The 17,344-nt window shown below is 42.2% G+C and overlaps 2 protein-coding genes across 2 annotated transcripts in view; both read left to right on the top strand.

Annotated features, from left to right (window-relative positions):
* The window catches only part of adck1 (aarF domain containing kinase 1), a 202,791-nt gene that overhangs the window by 17,456 nt on the left and 167,991 nt on the right, over nucleotides 1-17,344 (top strand). The window lies entirely within an intron of this gene.
* LOC134325566 (uncharacterized) lies at nucleotides 10,482-12,249 on the top strand. The gene is made up of 2 exons (XM_063007812.1): nucleotides 10,482-10,607; nucleotides 10,800-12,249. The coding sequence occupies exons 1-2, from the start codon at nucleotides 10,484-10,486 to the stop codon at nucleotides 12,137-12,139; spliced, it is 1,464 nt and encodes a 487-aa protein (XP_062863882.1). The 5' UTR covers nucleotides 10,482-10,483; the 3' UTR covers nucleotides 12,140-12,249.

Raw genomic sequence — 17,344 nt, 5'->3', positions numbered from 1 at the left:
GTGTTCTTGGGTTCTTCTTCTTCCTCCAAACACGACGAGTTGAGTTTTTACCAAAAAGTTCCATTTTGGTTTCATCTGACCACATGATATTCTCCCAATCCTCTTCTGGATCATCCATATGCTCTCTGGCAAACTTCAGACGGGCCTGGACATGTACTGGCTTAAGCAGGGGGACACGCCTGGCACTGCAGGATTTGAGTCCCTCTCGGCGTAGTGTGTTACTGATGGTCCTTTGTTACTTTGGTCCCAGCTCTCTGCAGGTCATTCATCAGGTCCCTCCGTGTAGTTCTGGGATTTTTGCTCACCGTTCTCATGATCATTTTGACCCCACGGGATGAGATGTTGACCCCAAGGGAGAGATTATCAATGGTCTTGTATGTCTTCTATTTTCTTACAATTGCTCCCACAGTTAATTTATTCACACCAACCTACTTGCCTATTGTAGATTCACTCTTCCCAGCCTGGTGCAGGTCTACAATTTTCTTCCTGGTGTCCTTCGACAGCTCTTTGGTCTTGGCCATGGTTGAGTTTGGAGTCTGACTGTTTGAGGCTGTGGACAGGTGTCTTTTATACAGATAACGAGGTCAAACAGGTGCCATTGATACAGGTAACGAGTGGAGGACAGAAGAGCTTCTTAAAGAAGAAGTTACAGGTCTGTGAGAGCCAGAAATCTTGCTTGTTTGTTATTGACCAAATACTTATTTTCCACTGTAAAATAAGTGTAATACTGTAAAACTTGTGTGCTGATTTATTTTGATAGAAACTATATTATGCCCCTGTACCACCTTTTTACACTCCTCCCCTGCGTTTCTCCTCACACTGTATCTTGCCTTTTCATTGGCTGTTCGACATAGCACTCATTGCCAGTTGGGCAACTCAGATCCAGATATTTGACATGCTAGATTTCTCTCTTTTCGCTCGGCGAGCCGCTCGGATCGAGTTGTTGGGTAGTTCACACATATCGATTGAAAGCCGAGTTTCGATCGCCGAGCGAACGCCGAGTTGCTCCCGAGACGGCAAATCTAGCGCCGTCCAGTCGGCGAGCGAAAATCAGGGCAAAAATTGTGTAGTGTGAACTAGGCATTAGGCAACCCTATAAGGGTTTAGGATTTAGTTAGTGAATCAACCGACACCTCGTCTCTAAACGAGGCTTTGAAATCTGGTAATATTCACATGAAGCCAGACATTCTGTGATAAACAGCGATTCTTGTGAAACTACGTTTAGTCTTTCATTGTACATCCTTCATCATTCATCCTTCTTGCATTTTTTTCAATTTTCCTTCTAATCTAGTCATAGTCAGGCATCTATCATGAACAATTTCAGAGACTCACTGCTCTCCAGTCCTTTCTGATTACAGCGAGAACACCTGCAGATTTAGGTGAAACCCAACTTACATGCAGGGTTTGAATAATGCATGGAGTGGTGACTAGTCAGGTGTGTGCAGCGCTGTTCTGGTTCTCCACACGTTCATCACAGCAAACGTATGGATTCGGCTTCTGTATGGGTATGAGGTAAACGACAATTCGTCCAGCCACTGCTTTAGATTACACCCTGTTCATCTACTTTACATACTAGAGAGAGATGGAGACAGACGGGCGTCTACACAGATATGATTGGCTGTGTCGGAGGGAGGCTGAAGCCCAGGCATTGGTGTCCTGTCCAGGGTATTCCCACCCCGTGCCTAGTGTTTCCCAATGAAACCAGACCTGCTGCCACCTTGATCAGAAAAAAAGCAGTTGATGAAACTAAAAAACGTTTTCCTAAATCCATTAATTCATTCATTATTTTGTTTTATCCTAGTCCAGGATGTGGGGGTTCAGACTCTATTCAAAACGCAAGGTGCCCGATGGCGTAGCGTACGATAAAGAATTTAAAAATGAACTTCTGATGAGTAGATTAAAGAAAATATGACCTCTCACTTTTACAAATGTGCTTATTTGCTTTTGCAGTAGTGTTGAATGTAAGGCTGCCACTAACGACTATTTTTCAGTCGATTATTCTATAGACGATTAGTCGATTAATCTAAACAATTAATTTTCCTCCAAAAAATTTACTTCAGAATCTCATTTAAGCTTCTTTTATTTTAACAACAAACTGTACAGCATAATAATATGGCACAAATCTAAATATAAACAGGGTTTATGTCCATATTATCAAATTCTCAAGTGCTCCATATTAAACAAAGTGCAGCACGTGTTTATGGCATTCTGTACACAAAGCAAAGTGCTTAAACTTATATCAGAAATAAAATAGTTAAAAGTGGGCACGTCTCATTAAGTCCAACGTACAGTAACGTCAGAATGAGCCCAGATTCTAACCTACACATTCACTCAAAACTTACTTCACATTCTCAGCGATGTGAACAAAGTGGTGAGTGTTTCACATGAGAAGCTTTTTGCTCTTTGACCGCTGCGGCAACTGCAAAAATTGCGAGCTGAACACAGCAAAAGTGAGCGACGGTCTAACTGAACACGCTAAGAAATTCGGTATTCCAAGATCTCCGCCATTAAGAAGCTTAATGAAACAATATAGAAGTAAAAATGCGCCCTAACTGAACTCGCTAAGAAATACGTTATTCCAAGATCTCCGCGATTAAAACGCGTAATAAAACAATACAGATGTGCAACATGGCGCTAGTGCTGCTGTGGTGCCATCAGAGCTTTGCACAGTGTACAAACCACCTTTTTGTTTTGTGCCAGTTTTAAGTATCACCAAACTTTTGATGATTTAGGTCTTGAAAAACTTTTAGCTTTTTTTTGAAAGCTCTACAAATGACTGCTGCAGACAGCATTTTTTAAGACTGAGCTTAATGCCGCCAACCAGTGACTGGACCAAATACAACTTAGGTCATGTACACAGCAAGTAGTGTTGAGGGAAATTATATGAACGCTTATATGAATGGAGACGTTGTAGAAATGAAAAAGGATCATTTATAAACATAGTTTTAAAAACAATGCATCGACTTAATGCGTCGACGTCATCGACTAGGCTGACCACTCACGGCAGCCCTAGCTGAATGAATATTTTTTGCACTCGAATTGTTATGTTGACTGATTTTTAATGCTAAATATTAAATTAAATTGGGGAAATAAGCAAAAACAAATAATGAGTCCTCAGACTTTTGGCCACCACTGTCCAATTTTGTTACTTATTGAACTCTCAGTGGGGAGATTCACCCTGTCCTAATTAATTTTGATTCTAGGTGTTTATGTTTTCACTATTTCAGGTAGACGTAAATGTATTGTGCCTTTTGTTGTCATATTTTGTACTAAATAATGCAGTGCACCTTGTCAGTGGAATACAGGTTGGCCAGGCCAGTCCAGCACCAGCATTACTTGACATCATCTAGATCAGGGTTTTTTTAAACTCTGAGCCTTGTGGAGTCTTTATGTTACATCCTTTAAACCACAGTGGGACCAGATTGCCACCATTATTATTAATTAAGTTTATTTTGTTTTGTGTTTCATTTGATGCATTGTTTGTGTTGCCTGAGCCGCAGTAAAAATCATAGACATAATCATGTTGGTCACTTGAAAAAAAAGTTTAAAAAACCCTGATCTAGATGACTTTACGTGACTTTCATCTGGATTATTGTAAACATTGCTGATATTGTTGATACTGCTGTGCATGGTGCGATCTTTACTTGAATAAATTGTGTTTCCTGACCACAGTTTGTCAGCAGGTATTTGGTAGCGCTGTTTGGTCTTTACACAGGACTGTTTCTTGATTCGTTGAATCCATTAATGATATTATGCAGGGCATAGCGTTTAAGGTACTGGACTAGTAATCAGAAGGTTGCTTGTTCAAGGCCCACCACTGCCAGGTTGCTGCCTTAATTGCTCAGACTGTGTACTGTCACAGTACTGTCAGTCACTTTGGATAAAGGCGTCTGCTAAAAGCCAAAAATGTAAATGTGATGATATGATGTACTGTAGAGGGTGAAGTGCCTAACATTATGGCAGTTACTCTTAGTAAAATGTTAACTGTTCATATTTGTGCTGCTGCATTTTTTTAAAGGTAACAGGCTACTTGACTCATCCATGCTTATGAAGAATGAGGCTTTGCCATTCATTTTTTTGCCCTTTTCTTTACTTTTAGAACATTATGCAGGCATCAGGCAGTGATAGGGCAGCGATAGCTCAGCGGTTAGGGTCCTGGATTAGTAATCAGAAGGTTGCCGGTTCAAGCCACTGCCAAGCTGCCACTTTTGGGCCCCTTAGCACAGCTGCTAACCATCACTTGCTCAAACTGTATTCAGTCAATATTTGTCATTATCCAAAGTTGTTTTGGAATCAAAGTGCCTGCTAATTGCCACAGATGTAGATGCATCACTTTCACTGAATGTATATTTGAAAATACAACAAGGTAAAATTGTTCTGAAATGGAGCCTGTGTATGTCTGGATTACATTTTATTGGATTTTAAATCTGCTGTCTCATGTTTCAGGTATTTGTTGTATAGAGTTGTATAGTGTTTACTTCAAATACCTACTAACATGTTCCATGTGTGCTCAGAGAAACACAGCCTTAATAGGACGTCTGAATTTTCTGACGTCCAATGGCTTTCACCTTTTTAAAAGCGCCTGTGGCCCTTCATTCTCCGAGGTTACAGTTTACTATTACTTAGGTGTGACTTGACACCAGCTGGTATTTTCCCAGAGACAACAGGTCTGTCTGAAAACCTACATAGATGTGGCAGCTCAGAGGCAACTCTGCGTTCGCTCAGGCATCGAAACTCGGCTCTCGAAAAATATGTAGCATGTTAAATATCTGGGTAGTTTGGGAGACCAGATAGACTCGCATCGTGTAGTGTAAAACCCCCTATCACCGATCAGTCGTGTAGTGTGAAATACACAATGACTTAAAAGACTCCCGATTACAAGAGATCCAGTTGTGTAGTGTGAACTTGGCATTAGAAAGCGAAAACTGCAGTGACATAATTGCCGTAATCTCTGTCTAAATAATCTGCCCTATAAGTTTTGATGTATTATTAGAATCCTCTCCACTTAAGCAGCTGCCCAGGTAGGCAGTAGGCAGGAAGGCAGCTCACTAGGTTTTCAGACAGACCCATAGTCTGTCATTATTTTAGGTGCTTCAGACTTGGACAGACTGACTGTACTGGTTTATCTGTTGTGTGTATGTGTGTAGCTGTTGCTTGTCTGCTGTTACTTGATCTTCTGAGTCCTTGACCAGCCCTTACAGAGCATCAGCACATAAAATTAGCCTTCACCGAGTACTTATTCCACCCCACTTCCCTTTGAGAAACACTGATGAACTCTGCGTGACTTGTAGCCAAGCAGAACCGCCGTCTGAGATTCTGATGGCTGAAGAGAGAGTAAAGTTTACAGGAGCGGATAAACATCCCGGGATGTTGTTGCCTAATTGCTTAACCAAAAATGTGTTCACCTCACACATTAAACCTACTGGAGATCATGATTCACACATCGATCCCAGTGAGGGTTTGGCATCTGTGCCATTCCTGTCCCAGTAAAGGAGGAATGGCTTCTGTACCTGTTGGCTTCTTCTGTAGTTGCATTATGGATGTGTGCACTATGTGGAGCAGTGGGTAGCACTGTCGCCTCACCGCGACAAGGTTCTGGGTTTGATTCCCGGGTGGAGCAGTCCGGGTCCTTTTGGTCCGGTAGAGTTTGCATGTTCTCCCCGTGTCTGAGTGGGTTTCCTGCGGGAGCTCCGGTTTCCTCACACAGTACATAGACATGCATTGTGACAGCAGGTTAATTGGAAATAGAAAGTTGAACTTGAACTGATGAATCATGGGTAACTTGTAATTACCGTTTCAATCATGAATGGAACCAAAGTGTAAAACATGATGTTTAAATCCCAAAAAGTAAATATGATTTCATGATGCCATGCACATAGTCAAGGAATCAAGAAAAATGTCTAGCGTGCTAAATATCTGAGACTCAAAATCCTGTAGTGTGAAAAGTGTTGTGATCAGGTTGTGACTGGCAGTGAGTGCGGTGTCAAACTACAGCCAATGAGAATGCAGGACACAGAGTGAGGGGAAACCCGGGGGAGGAATTGTTAATGTGTGGGGCAGGGGTATAATATAGGGTCTGTTCGAAAACCTAGTGAGCTTCCTTGCAGCCTACTGCCTACCTGGGCCACTGCCTAAGTAGGTGGGATTCTAATAAGACATCGAACTTATAAGGGAGGTTATTCAGACGCTCTACTTAGACAGTGATTACAACGTTTACATCTTTGCTGTTTTAGCTTACTAAGCTAACACAGTTAGCCTCAAGCCACTTAAACAAATGGACTGAGGTGGCACAACCCGCTAGCACACCAGCTAATGTCTCCCTCTGTGTACCGAAAACGGTTAAACTGTCACTGACGAGCCTGAATTTACAAATAAACGACACTTGTGCACCTTTATACAAATTTAAAATCAGTGAGAATTTATTTACATATGATAAGAACTCTGTTTTTTGCTTCACATTCGTCCGCCATATTTGTAATATTTTGTGAGAGAAGTTGTGCCGCACTGAATTCTGGGATTGCCTTCATTGATAAGGAAGCATCAGATTCTCCCTCGTCATTTAGTCAGATTATCACTTAGAATTAAGGCGCCTCAGTAGGAGCATTTGCCACCGGTCGGCTGGGTGTCATCTAGCGGGCATAATTGGCAGTGCCTGCAGCAGATACTAATCGGCCACTGTATCTGCAGGGTGGGGGCTGGACTATGTGTGGGCGGGTGGGTCTTCATGCGCTGTGTAAGGACCCTGATTGGTGGAAGAGACGCCTGTGCAGAATGCACGGGCGAGAAGAGGAGGGCTGTACACGTGTCGGAAGAGGCCTGTACAGCGACGTGCTCTCCTCGGATGCAATCTGGTATCTCTCAGCAGCGGAAGACAAAATTGAGTGCGAAAAATGGGGAGAAAATGCACACACGCGCTTTACAGTTTTTGACCTTATTGTCCATGCCAAACAATAATACCAACGTTGCATTGCAAAAATATTTATTTACCTCCGACCCTCTTTGTAGAACAGAGAGTCTTTTCTTTTTCCTCTTTGCTTTTTTCACTGCATATCAGCACACAAACAGCTTTATTCGCTGACGTTTGCTGACGTCCATTATTGGAAGAATTAAACCCGTCTCTCACATGGTATCATTAAATCCCTTGTCACCTCTCGCGTGTGTTTTTATGACAAAATGTAGTTTGGGAGACCAGACAGACTCGTCTATGATTCCCTTATCTCCGATCGATTGTGTACTGTAAAAAACATCCCGATTACAAGAGATCAAGTCGTGTAGTGTGAACTGTATAGCGATCTGATCACTTTAAAAGTCATGTAGTGTGAACTTCCAAATGGACAATGACCCCAAGCGTAATTGCTTTTTTTCCTTTTCTTTATGCTCACTGGTTGAGCCAATTTTCTTCCTATTAAACTGGTTGCAGGTGTGATTTCAGTATTGCCAACAACTTTTATTTACTACAAGTGAGTTTAGCTACAAATGTAAGGAGTGTCACATGATTGCAATCCAGTTTTGAATTTCAGTTCATTTTTTAATCATTTCAGACAGTTTTGTTACATTTTTAATTCGTCCATTTCTGAAGTGCTGTGTGGAATGTTATTTGACTTACTTGACTACTAAACATGTGAATACCATCTATACACACGTACTAGTCGGCTTGTTCGTTGTGGCAGTGAGTCTGATTCATTGGGCGAAAAGCAGGAAACACTCCGGACAGGTTACCAGTCCATCACAGGGAAAACACACATGCTTTTCACAATTTTTAGTAGCTCCAGTCGGCCTGACTGCATGGCTTTGAACTGTTAGATAAAATTACAGCACCCAGAGTCATGGGGAGAACATGCAAACTTCACACAGAAAAGATCGCTCCACCTGTAGAGCAACCGTGCTACCCACCAAACCACCATGCCCCCCTCAGCGCAAAAATATTAAGCCTTAAACATATAAAAAATTAAAATACAAATGTATAGAATGTAAACAGTTAGTAACGCCGCATCAGTTATGCTTTGAAACGAGCTGGTTTAGTCTCTCAAATCAAACATCAGCTGTTTTAACAAGACAGACTCGTCAAAATACACAAAATGCCCTCGGCTATTACTGCTCAGGGCAGAAGTAACTGATGTGGATTGACGTTTGTTTGGGTTTGAATTGACATGTTTTTTTCTGTTAATTATAAGTGTATTTAATTATTTGTTTAATTGTTTTACTATTGTATTGCATGTAATTTTTCAAATGATGAATCACTGTCTCAGTGTGATCCCAGTGTGGTGGCACAGTGGCTCGTTTGGTTAGCACTGTCACCTCATAGTCCTTGGTTTGATTCCCTGGTGGGTCCTTTCTGTGTGGAGTTTGCATGTTTCCTTCCACATTCCACAGACATGCAGTCAGGTTAATTGTGTGTGTGTTAAGGTGCGAATGTGTTTGTGTGTCTGCCCTGCGATGAACTGGTGCCCTGTCCAGCGTGTTCCTGAGAGCTGGGGTAGGCCAGAGCACCCCCCGCGATCCTGATTAGGATAACAATATAGACAGTGAATGAGTAGATCACTGAGTAAAAAAAAAATACTGGACACTTGGAAAAAAAAAGGTACCTGTTTTCCTGGTGACGTTTCACTAAATCATGAGACGCTCAGGTACATTAACAGTGAGCTGCTTTTTGCTAAGTGTGTCTTAGCGCGAAGTGCGACCGTGTTTATGCTTGTAAACTGGTTTTGCAGACCTGGGTTATTACAGACCTGGATTATTACAGACCTGGATTGATTGTAATTATGATGACTGGTTTAGAAATATCAGTGCTAGTAAAGCTACACTTACACACTACAGTCTGTTTATATGCGTGTGCTTAAAATTCCTCAGTAGCCAATTTGGCCCCCCATAGGGGTCATTTGTTACTCACCGATATCCCACAAATCTCTCTGGCGCACTTCTGGTCCAACCTTGTTAATTGAGGTGTTACAGTGTAATTCATTAACTCCCTCTAATGGCTCAGTGGGCGAGATGCGCTGGTGCTTTGGCTGATAACGAAATGATGCCCATTTTTCAGCGTGAGTTCTAACCACATGTCCAGAACTGAAGGTCAGAGGAGACTTTATGATCTTTTTATTAGCCTCATTATCAACAAGGGGTACTAAGAAAATGCTGAAAATTAAACAGAAATTTAAATTATGTCACAGATCAAGGAATTACATTTTTAGTGGTTTTTTTCGGTTTATGTAGCAATTTTTCTCCTAATCCTGTCATATCCAATTACTCAATTGTAATTCGTCTCCACTGCTGCAGACCTCCACTCCTGACCGAGGAGGGTGTGCGGTACCGACTGCTTCTTTTTACCTGCACAATGTGAGTTCATATGGGGATCCGTATCGTGCAGGGAGAGTCACGCACCGATCGATGGCACCTTATCACGCACCGATCCGTTATCCCCGACTCATTGTGCAAGTGCCATCGATCAGCCAGCAGAGGTCGTAATTGCAGCAGTTATGAGGAAACCCTGGTCAGCCATTGTCCCGCCTCTTACAGAATTGGTTTGGTGAGTTTTTATAAAAGATCTGACCTTAGAGTTCTGACCTCAACTTCATCCAGCATCTCTGGATGAATCGTAATACATACTGTTATTCGGACCTTATCTCTTACTGCAATGTCAATATATGCCAGTAAATGTTTTGTATTTTGTATATATGCACCCGTATTTAGGGGTCACCACAGTGAATCTGGTCTGTATACCAGATGTGGCACGTCGCCATTCCCAACGCAACCCTCCTATTTCTATCCTAACTTGAGACCAGCACTAAGATAACCCAATGGTTACACTGTTTCGGACATTAGCCAATCATTTCTGTACAGACGCCTGACCAGCCGATACTTGGCCTTGGATCCCTAATTTTTAGCAGTGGTGGGCTAGTGTATCCCACTGCTACATTATCCGAGCACCCTAAATGAATTCCAGTAGTCATGTTGAAAAATCAAGTAAAATCTCTTTTCAGTAGAGTGGAGGCTGTTAAAGCAGCAAACAGAGACAGAGTAAGTTTGAATATACTGGTTACTGAATATAATGGTATTGTATGTGAGTTTGAGTATAACGGTTATAAAGAAATGAAATTAACAGCACTGAGCATCTTATCGTGTGCTTTTACATTTCTGATTATTGAGGGAATCTGGAGAAATCTCAGTCTGTGTCGGGCTACTGTGAGTAAATATAGTCACATGGGCTCTGGACCTGTGGTCATTCAACACTGTCCGTCTGGACATATAGTGATTTGACCATGTTAGGGCCTGTATTAATACTTAATGGAGCAGCTCAATAACATTCACTGAGCTTTCAGGTGAGCTGTGGGACTCTGTTAGAATTCTGTGACGTCATAATGGAGCTCCTATATAAAGGTGAAGCTCAGTTAAACCCTCATTACTGAACTGAACATCGACGTGAGTGGTTGTATTACGAAGCTCTTCTCTTGAATTAACACGATTTTTATTGATCTACACTTGAATTATGGGCCAATCTAACAACAAGGCCCAGAAACCCAACAGGGTGACAGTAAGGAAGCACGGTTGGATCTCTGACAGCAATATTAAAGAGAAAAGGACTGGTGCCCGAATGCCTGGCTTCAGTTTTGGTAAGTAGAGTTAAAATACGAATCAAATACAGTTTAATTAGCTCGATTATACATTATTTTATACTAAAACAGACCTAAAAACATTTTATACATTATTTTATACTAAAACAGACCCAGATATATTTTATACATTATTTTATACTAAAACAGAACCCAAATCTAATAAGAAATGTTGTGTTTTCTCTCATACAGGTTTTGGGAGGAACCGTGTTAAACGGATTCACCTCAAACCAGAGGAAGCTGAGCCGGCCGGTTTTCAGCCAGAAACTGTTAGGAACCAGTCCAAATTCTCTCAAATATTCTTGTGCTGTCTGTCTTCTCCGGATGATCATCTTGATGTCATCCAAACGGAGAGGATCTCCAACACTTCCAACAACAAGAACAAGGTTACTGATGTGGTGGACGCCATGTCTGAGAACCAGAAACACAAAAGCCTTGCTCTATATCATCCTGAAAACACCAGCAGTGGTTTCTCTAAGGAGAACCACCTGACCGTGCTGACTGAGGCAGAAAAATCCAGCGCTGCTTCTCAGATAAAGGAGAAACCGGAGGAACCTTTTAGAAGTTTCTTTGATGGTTTCTTTGAGAATGACGGCTGGTCTGTCTGGTCAGAGGAGGAGGAGGATGATGATGAAAGTGCTGCTCTGAACTCTCCTGGGATGCTCAGCCATCGTTCCTGGGAACGAAAGATGGCCTCTGAGCAGATCGATAAGATCAGTAATGCAACCTATGATATCAACAGTCTGGATGCATTACTGGATGAGGTGGAAATAGAGCTGGCCCTGAAACAGGAACACAGCCTTCCACTAGATCCTCCTCAAAACACTGACAGTGGTTTCTCTAAGGAGAACCTGACCGTGCTGAATGAGGCAGAAGAAGCCAGCTCTGCTTTACCTGAGAAACCGGAGGAACCTTCTAACAGGTTCAATGATGGTTTCTTGGAGAATGACTGCTGGTCTGTGATGTCTGAAGGCACATCTGTTTGGTCAGAGGAGGATGATGATGATGAAAGTGCTGCTCTGAGCTATCCTGGGATGCTCAGGGATTGCTGCTTGGGAAAAGGAGACATGGCCACTGAGCAGATTGATCTCGATAAGATCAGTAATGCAACCTATGATATCAACAGTCTGGATGCATTACTCGATGAGGTGGAAGAAATGATGACCCAGAAAGAGGAACGCAAAAACCTTGCAGTATATCATCCTCAAAACACCAAGAGTGGTTTCTCTAAGGAGAACAAGGATGATGATGATGATAGTGCTGCACTGAGCTATCCTGGGATACTCAGCGATTGCTCCTGGGAAAAAGGAGACATGGCCAGTGAGCAGATCGATTCGATCAGTAATGCGTCCTTTGACATCAACGGTCTGGATGCATTACTTGATGAGGTGGAAAAAATGCTGGGCCAGAAAGAGGATGTGAAACTGCAGGTGAAACCTTCTAATAAGAATAACATCATGGATGAAGTGATCAGGAGAACCATTGCGGAGATCCTCTTTGCTGAGGTGGATGAGGTTCCGAAAGAGCAGTAGAACCTTAATGCCCTGGGCTTTGCTCAGGATGAAGCTCTCCAACTGATTCACTGTAAATAGCTTGATTTAAATCAGTTATCTGAAATTCTAATAAACTTCTATTACCTGCATTCTGGTTCTTGTGTTCTTTACTAATATCACACAGATCTACTAATTCTATCCAACTGTCTATAATCCTGTGTTACATAAATATCTCTAAATATCCATACTTAAATATTCTTTTATTTTGTGATATCCACCTTATTTTGCAAAGCACCTTTACAACAGTGTGACCAACTTCCTAATAGTTTCACAAAGAAACATAAAGAAATTAAGGTTACCTGCACCTACCGAGTTATGGATATGGGTGTATATATGAAAGTCAAAAAAGAAAAGCAGAAATAATGTATTCTTAAGCACTGTAACCTTTCTCTACTGCTGCTGACTTCCACTCTGACTGAGGAGAATCGTGACTTAACACTCCACCTCAGACACTTGTGGAGTAGCCGACTGTTTTTTTTCACCTGCACGAGGCGAGTTCATATGGGACTTGTACTCACACATGGAAAATCACGCACTAATCCCCAATATCCTCTGTCTCTGTGCAGGTGCCATCGATCAGCCAGCCGAGGTGGTAATTGTATCAGTTATAAGCAGCCCCGGTTCTGGACTGCGTTGATTGGGTGGGGGGGTGGGAGGGATGTCCACCCCAGCGCCCCCATAGCACCGGCCCTGCATGTTTTACTTTAGTTTCGCCCTAAGCCACATTCGAACCTAGGATGGAAAAATATGTGAGCTGCGCTCTGCCCACTGCACTACTCAAACAGCGGTGTATTAAACACATTGTAATGCTGATATAACCTGCGCGCACACGGTGTTACTAAGACTAAAAGTGAACAGTACTTAAAATAATAACCAAACGCTTTCTAATTCCCACAGTAGCGGCAGAAGGGGGGAGGGTGGCAGTGAGAAAATCTGCCTCCCCAGCCCCACCATAGCGCCGGCCCTGGTTATAAGGAATCCCCTCCGGCATCTAAACCTGATCTATCTAATATTCCTCCTATTTCTTGGAACCAGCACTGACAGCCTACTGACAAATGCAGCTTCCAATGGCCTGGCCTCACACGTTTATGTTTATGCAGATGCCTGACCAGCTAAAATTGCTGAGAAAAATTGCCCCCCCCCCATTCCTTATCTCAGTGGTAGTTGGATAGTGTACTATCTGCTACTGTTGTGCCACCCAAGGGCCCCTCATTGGCCACATTTCAGCTATGTTACAAAACGAATTTAACATGCATCCACTTCAGGAAACAAAGGTGACATTAAAGCTATGAGACATGAGATTAAATATTATCTTAAATATTAAAGCCTCTGCATACTTCCTGCAAAACTAAGTTTGCGAGCGTCGCACGAAGCCGAACACGCCTTCGCGAGCTTACAAGCTGGCATACTTCTTTCGTTTTACCTGTCACGTCTGCTCCACAGCTGCAGGTGATGCTGTGACATGACTACCGAAAAACAATTGCTGCATCCAAAATCACATGGTTAAACTGTACGTACTAAATTAGGGGCAGTGCGCACAGCTCGGCCGGTACAAAACAGTACGCAAGTACACAAAAAATGCTGCCCAAGCAGTAGATTATCTGTGTACTTTTCGCATACTGTTTAATGAATACTACGTAGTCTGAAACACTACCCACTGTTGTGTACTGTTCCGTATGAAAGTAGCAATTTTGGACGCAGCCGATGATCACAGTTGAGACGCTCCTCAAAATCCATGTTTGGATCACAAGCGTTGTTGTGGAGTGACGTCGTCCACGGAGTGACGTCGTCCGTGGAGTTCGCCCAGCTTCCATGTGCTGACGAGGCGAGCGAAGCCTCTGCGCGACGTCCGTGTTTGTTCGCTTTCTCCGCAATTACGTCACATTGGTCGCTGAAGTATGCTGAGGCCTTTAGACCACAGTCTGTTCCTGTTTTTTTCCAGTATGTAGATCAGTCACATAAAATTATCCCATGATGTGAAATGTGAACGTGTGAGTAAAGTGTTTATTGCCTTTGATGGAGTGATGCCTTGTTCACTGTGGGCTTCAGTGTTTGTCATGTTAAGCCAGTGTTAAGCTCTTAAACCACTGTTAACATTGATGTGGTTACCGAACATGATAAATGATAGAATGAAACACTTTTTTCAACGTCGCAACTGGCCTGAAGATTTTTATCTGCATTAGAAAGTTTCTCATTATTTGTTAGAGGAGAAAGTTGTTATTCACTTCTAATTTAATCCAGCGTAGACTTTTGGGAACGAAGAGAGAGAGAGCACAGAAGTGAATTGCATGCATGAAGAAACAAAGCTGTTCTCATCTGATTTGGAGGTCCTTCTGGTATCAGAAACACTGAGCATATGGAAGGGTTTTGGATTTATTTCCCTGACTTGCTCCTGCTGCCTCGTGTTAGTTTTTACACTCTTTTATTTTGCATATATAAAGTCGCCCTTTAGTGTGGCTATTTTAAAATAAAAGGTAATAAATTTTACTGAATGCTGACATGGCCTCTAGCCTCAGGGAAACGTGATAGTAATTATGTTTACAAAAATGTTCATTTTAGGAAGTGAGACGCAAGCCGAGTTCAGAACCGCAATTAACTCTTAAATTAAGGTCACTATTGGAGCTGTGTTTATTTATTTCTTCACTTTGTGCTTATTTACTTTCATGGTAGTTTTGATCTGAATTAACCGCTGTATCTAACTTGTCTAGAGAAACAAAATATCTGTCACTTTTGTCACTGTTTCTGACACATTATGTTTGCTTGTTTGTTTATTAGGATTTTAACGTCATGTTTTACACTTTGGTTACATTCATGACAGAAACGGTAGTTACTCATTACACAAGATTCATCAGTTCACAAGTTTATATCGAACACAGTCATGGACAATTTAGTGTCTACAATTCACCTCACTTGCATGTCGGGGTGGCACGGTGGCTAAGTGGGTAGCACTGTCGCCTCACAGCAAGAAGTTCCAGGTGGGGCGGTCTGGGTCCTTTCTGTGTGGAGTTTGCATGTTCTCCATGTGTCTGCGTGGGTTTCCTCCGGGAGCTCCGGTTTCCTCCCACAGTCCAAAGACATGCAAGTGAGGTGAATTGGAGACATAAATATTGAAATGGAATTTTATTGTGCCTTATTGCCATGTAACACCTACTGCATAACGGGTGGAGGCACAGAGTCGCCTCGCACGGGTGGAGCGGTGAAGGTCCTTTCTGTGTAGAGTGTCAGTGTAGGTTTGCTCCGGGAGCTTTGGTTTCCTCACACACTCCAAAGACTTGCAGTCAGGTTAAATGGAGATACAAAATTGCTCTACATGTGTGTGTGTGTCTGAAATGTGATAGACTGGTGACCTGTCTGAAGTGTTTCTTACCTTTCTCTTAGTAAATCAGACCCACCGTGACCCTGAATAGGATACAGTGGTGGTAAAACAGATAATAAATGAATGAATGAACATATAACAGGTTCTGTATGTCAAGTCAAGTCAAGTCAAAGCGCTTTTTACAATGGACATTATCTCAAAGCAACTTTACAGAATCCAGGACCAACAGACCAAAAACCTCTATTGAGCAAGCCGAGGGCGACAGTGACAAGGAAAAACTCCCTTAAAATTACAGGAAGAAACCTTGAGAGGAACCAGACTCAGCAGGGACCTTCATCCTCTTTGGGTGGCCTGAAGGATACTTTAAATAAATAGGATTTACACAAATCATACAAACACAAAAATAAATTGAACTGAAAGTTATAACTAGCAAAAATAATTGGAGTTCTTCATTGTGCAGTCCAGTTGTAAGTTCTGGACATTTTGGTATATTTGATTGGTACCTGGCACCAATTCAGACCTTGTTTTTGTGATGGTCACTTTTACTCTGCGTCTACAGATTGAGATAGATGGCGCCCAACACAAACCCATAAAGTATAATGCAGTCATTCTTTATAGTGGAGTGATTATGCTGCCCTAACTACTTGGTCCCGCAGAGGGACTCTTGCTCAGGGAATTGAGAGACTCCACGGTGATTAGCATATCACAGCAGCTAACGCCAACAGCTGATTCGCAAAATTAAATGTAGCTTACTTAGGCCTAATGAATAATGCATTATCAGATCGGCACAGACCTGCTGATGACCGAAACATTACTGGAGGTGAGAGGCAGGGGCGCTTCAATGTCACGAGATGAGGATGTCAGATTTGTCCCAGATTTAAACCACATTAAGATTAGTCAGCGATGGCGGAAGCACCTGGCGAGCGGTCCAAATCCATATTTAAGTGCTGAGAGTTTGTGACGTCCTCACCGTTGTTTACCTGTCACTCTGTCTGAGTGGGTCAAATCTCACCTGGTGTGAAATGGACTTTCAACTGAGCGGGGACTGTGAAAAGCAGAAAACAATTACCAAAGTGCCTAATGGTTGGGAGGTGGCATCAGTCCTCACGCTGTGGCAATTGTGATGCCAATAAAAGTACAAATGCACTTTATGGACAAAAGTATTGGGACACCCCTTGTAATTTTAATAATTCATGTGTTTCAGCCACAACAGTTGCAAACAGTTGAATAAATCAATTACATAAAGACAAGTACACACTTCCAGGTTTGCCGGCAACAGTTTAGGGAAGGCCCTTCCTGTTCCAGTATGACTGTACCCCTGTGCACAAAGCAAGCTCTATAATACGGCATACGACTGTCATAAAATACGTTGTAAAATCGTACATAAACTACATCTCACACAATGCATGTGGATTTTGTGACCCGCAAAGCAACTGCAACTCGCATCCCACCACTAGATGGCAGAGTTTCCACATCAGCGTTTAACTAAGGTGGGTTTCCAACAAGTGAAGCTGAGAAATACAGTATCTATGAATAATCCCAAAATGTCCAAGTAGAGAAAAGAAGGAAGGAAATTTAATGAAAGGTGGGAAAGTAAATCCAAGTTTGTGCTTCAAGAAAAAAAACCGATATGTCTTTTGTGTTATGAGGCCGTGTCTGTGGTAAAGGAGTACAATATAAATATACAATATAAATGTAGCTTTCAAAAAAATTAAGAATTAAAAATTAATAGAATTAAAAGCAGACTGCAATCGCAGCAGGATATGTTACCAACGGCCCTTTGAGGGCCACCATAATGCTGATGTGGCCCCTGGTGAAAATGAGTTTGACACCCCTGCTCTATAAAGACATGATGAAAAGCTAAGTTT

The sequence above is a fragment of the Trichomycterus rosablanca genome, chromosome 13 (assembly GCF_030014385.1).
Source record: "Trichomycterus rosablanca isolate fTriRos1 chromosome 13, fTriRos1.hap1, whole genome shotgun sequence".
Classification (NCBI taxonomy): Eukaryota; Metazoa; Chordata; class Actinopteri; order Siluriformes; family Trichomycteridae; genus Trichomycterus; species Trichomycterus rosablanca.
The sequence above is the reverse complement of the archived record's forward strand: the minus strand, read 5'-3'. Positions and strand labels throughout refer to the sequence as shown.

Coding starts and splice junctions, on each gene's coding strand:
- LOC134325566 (XM_063007812.1), top strand. CDS start 10,484: ATGGGCCAATCTAACAACAAGGCCCAGAAACCCAACAGGGTGACAGTA. Junction 10,608..10,799: donor AATGCCTGGCTTCAGTTTTG/GTAAGTAGAGTT, acceptor TCTCTCATACAG/GTTTTGGGAGGAACCGTGTT.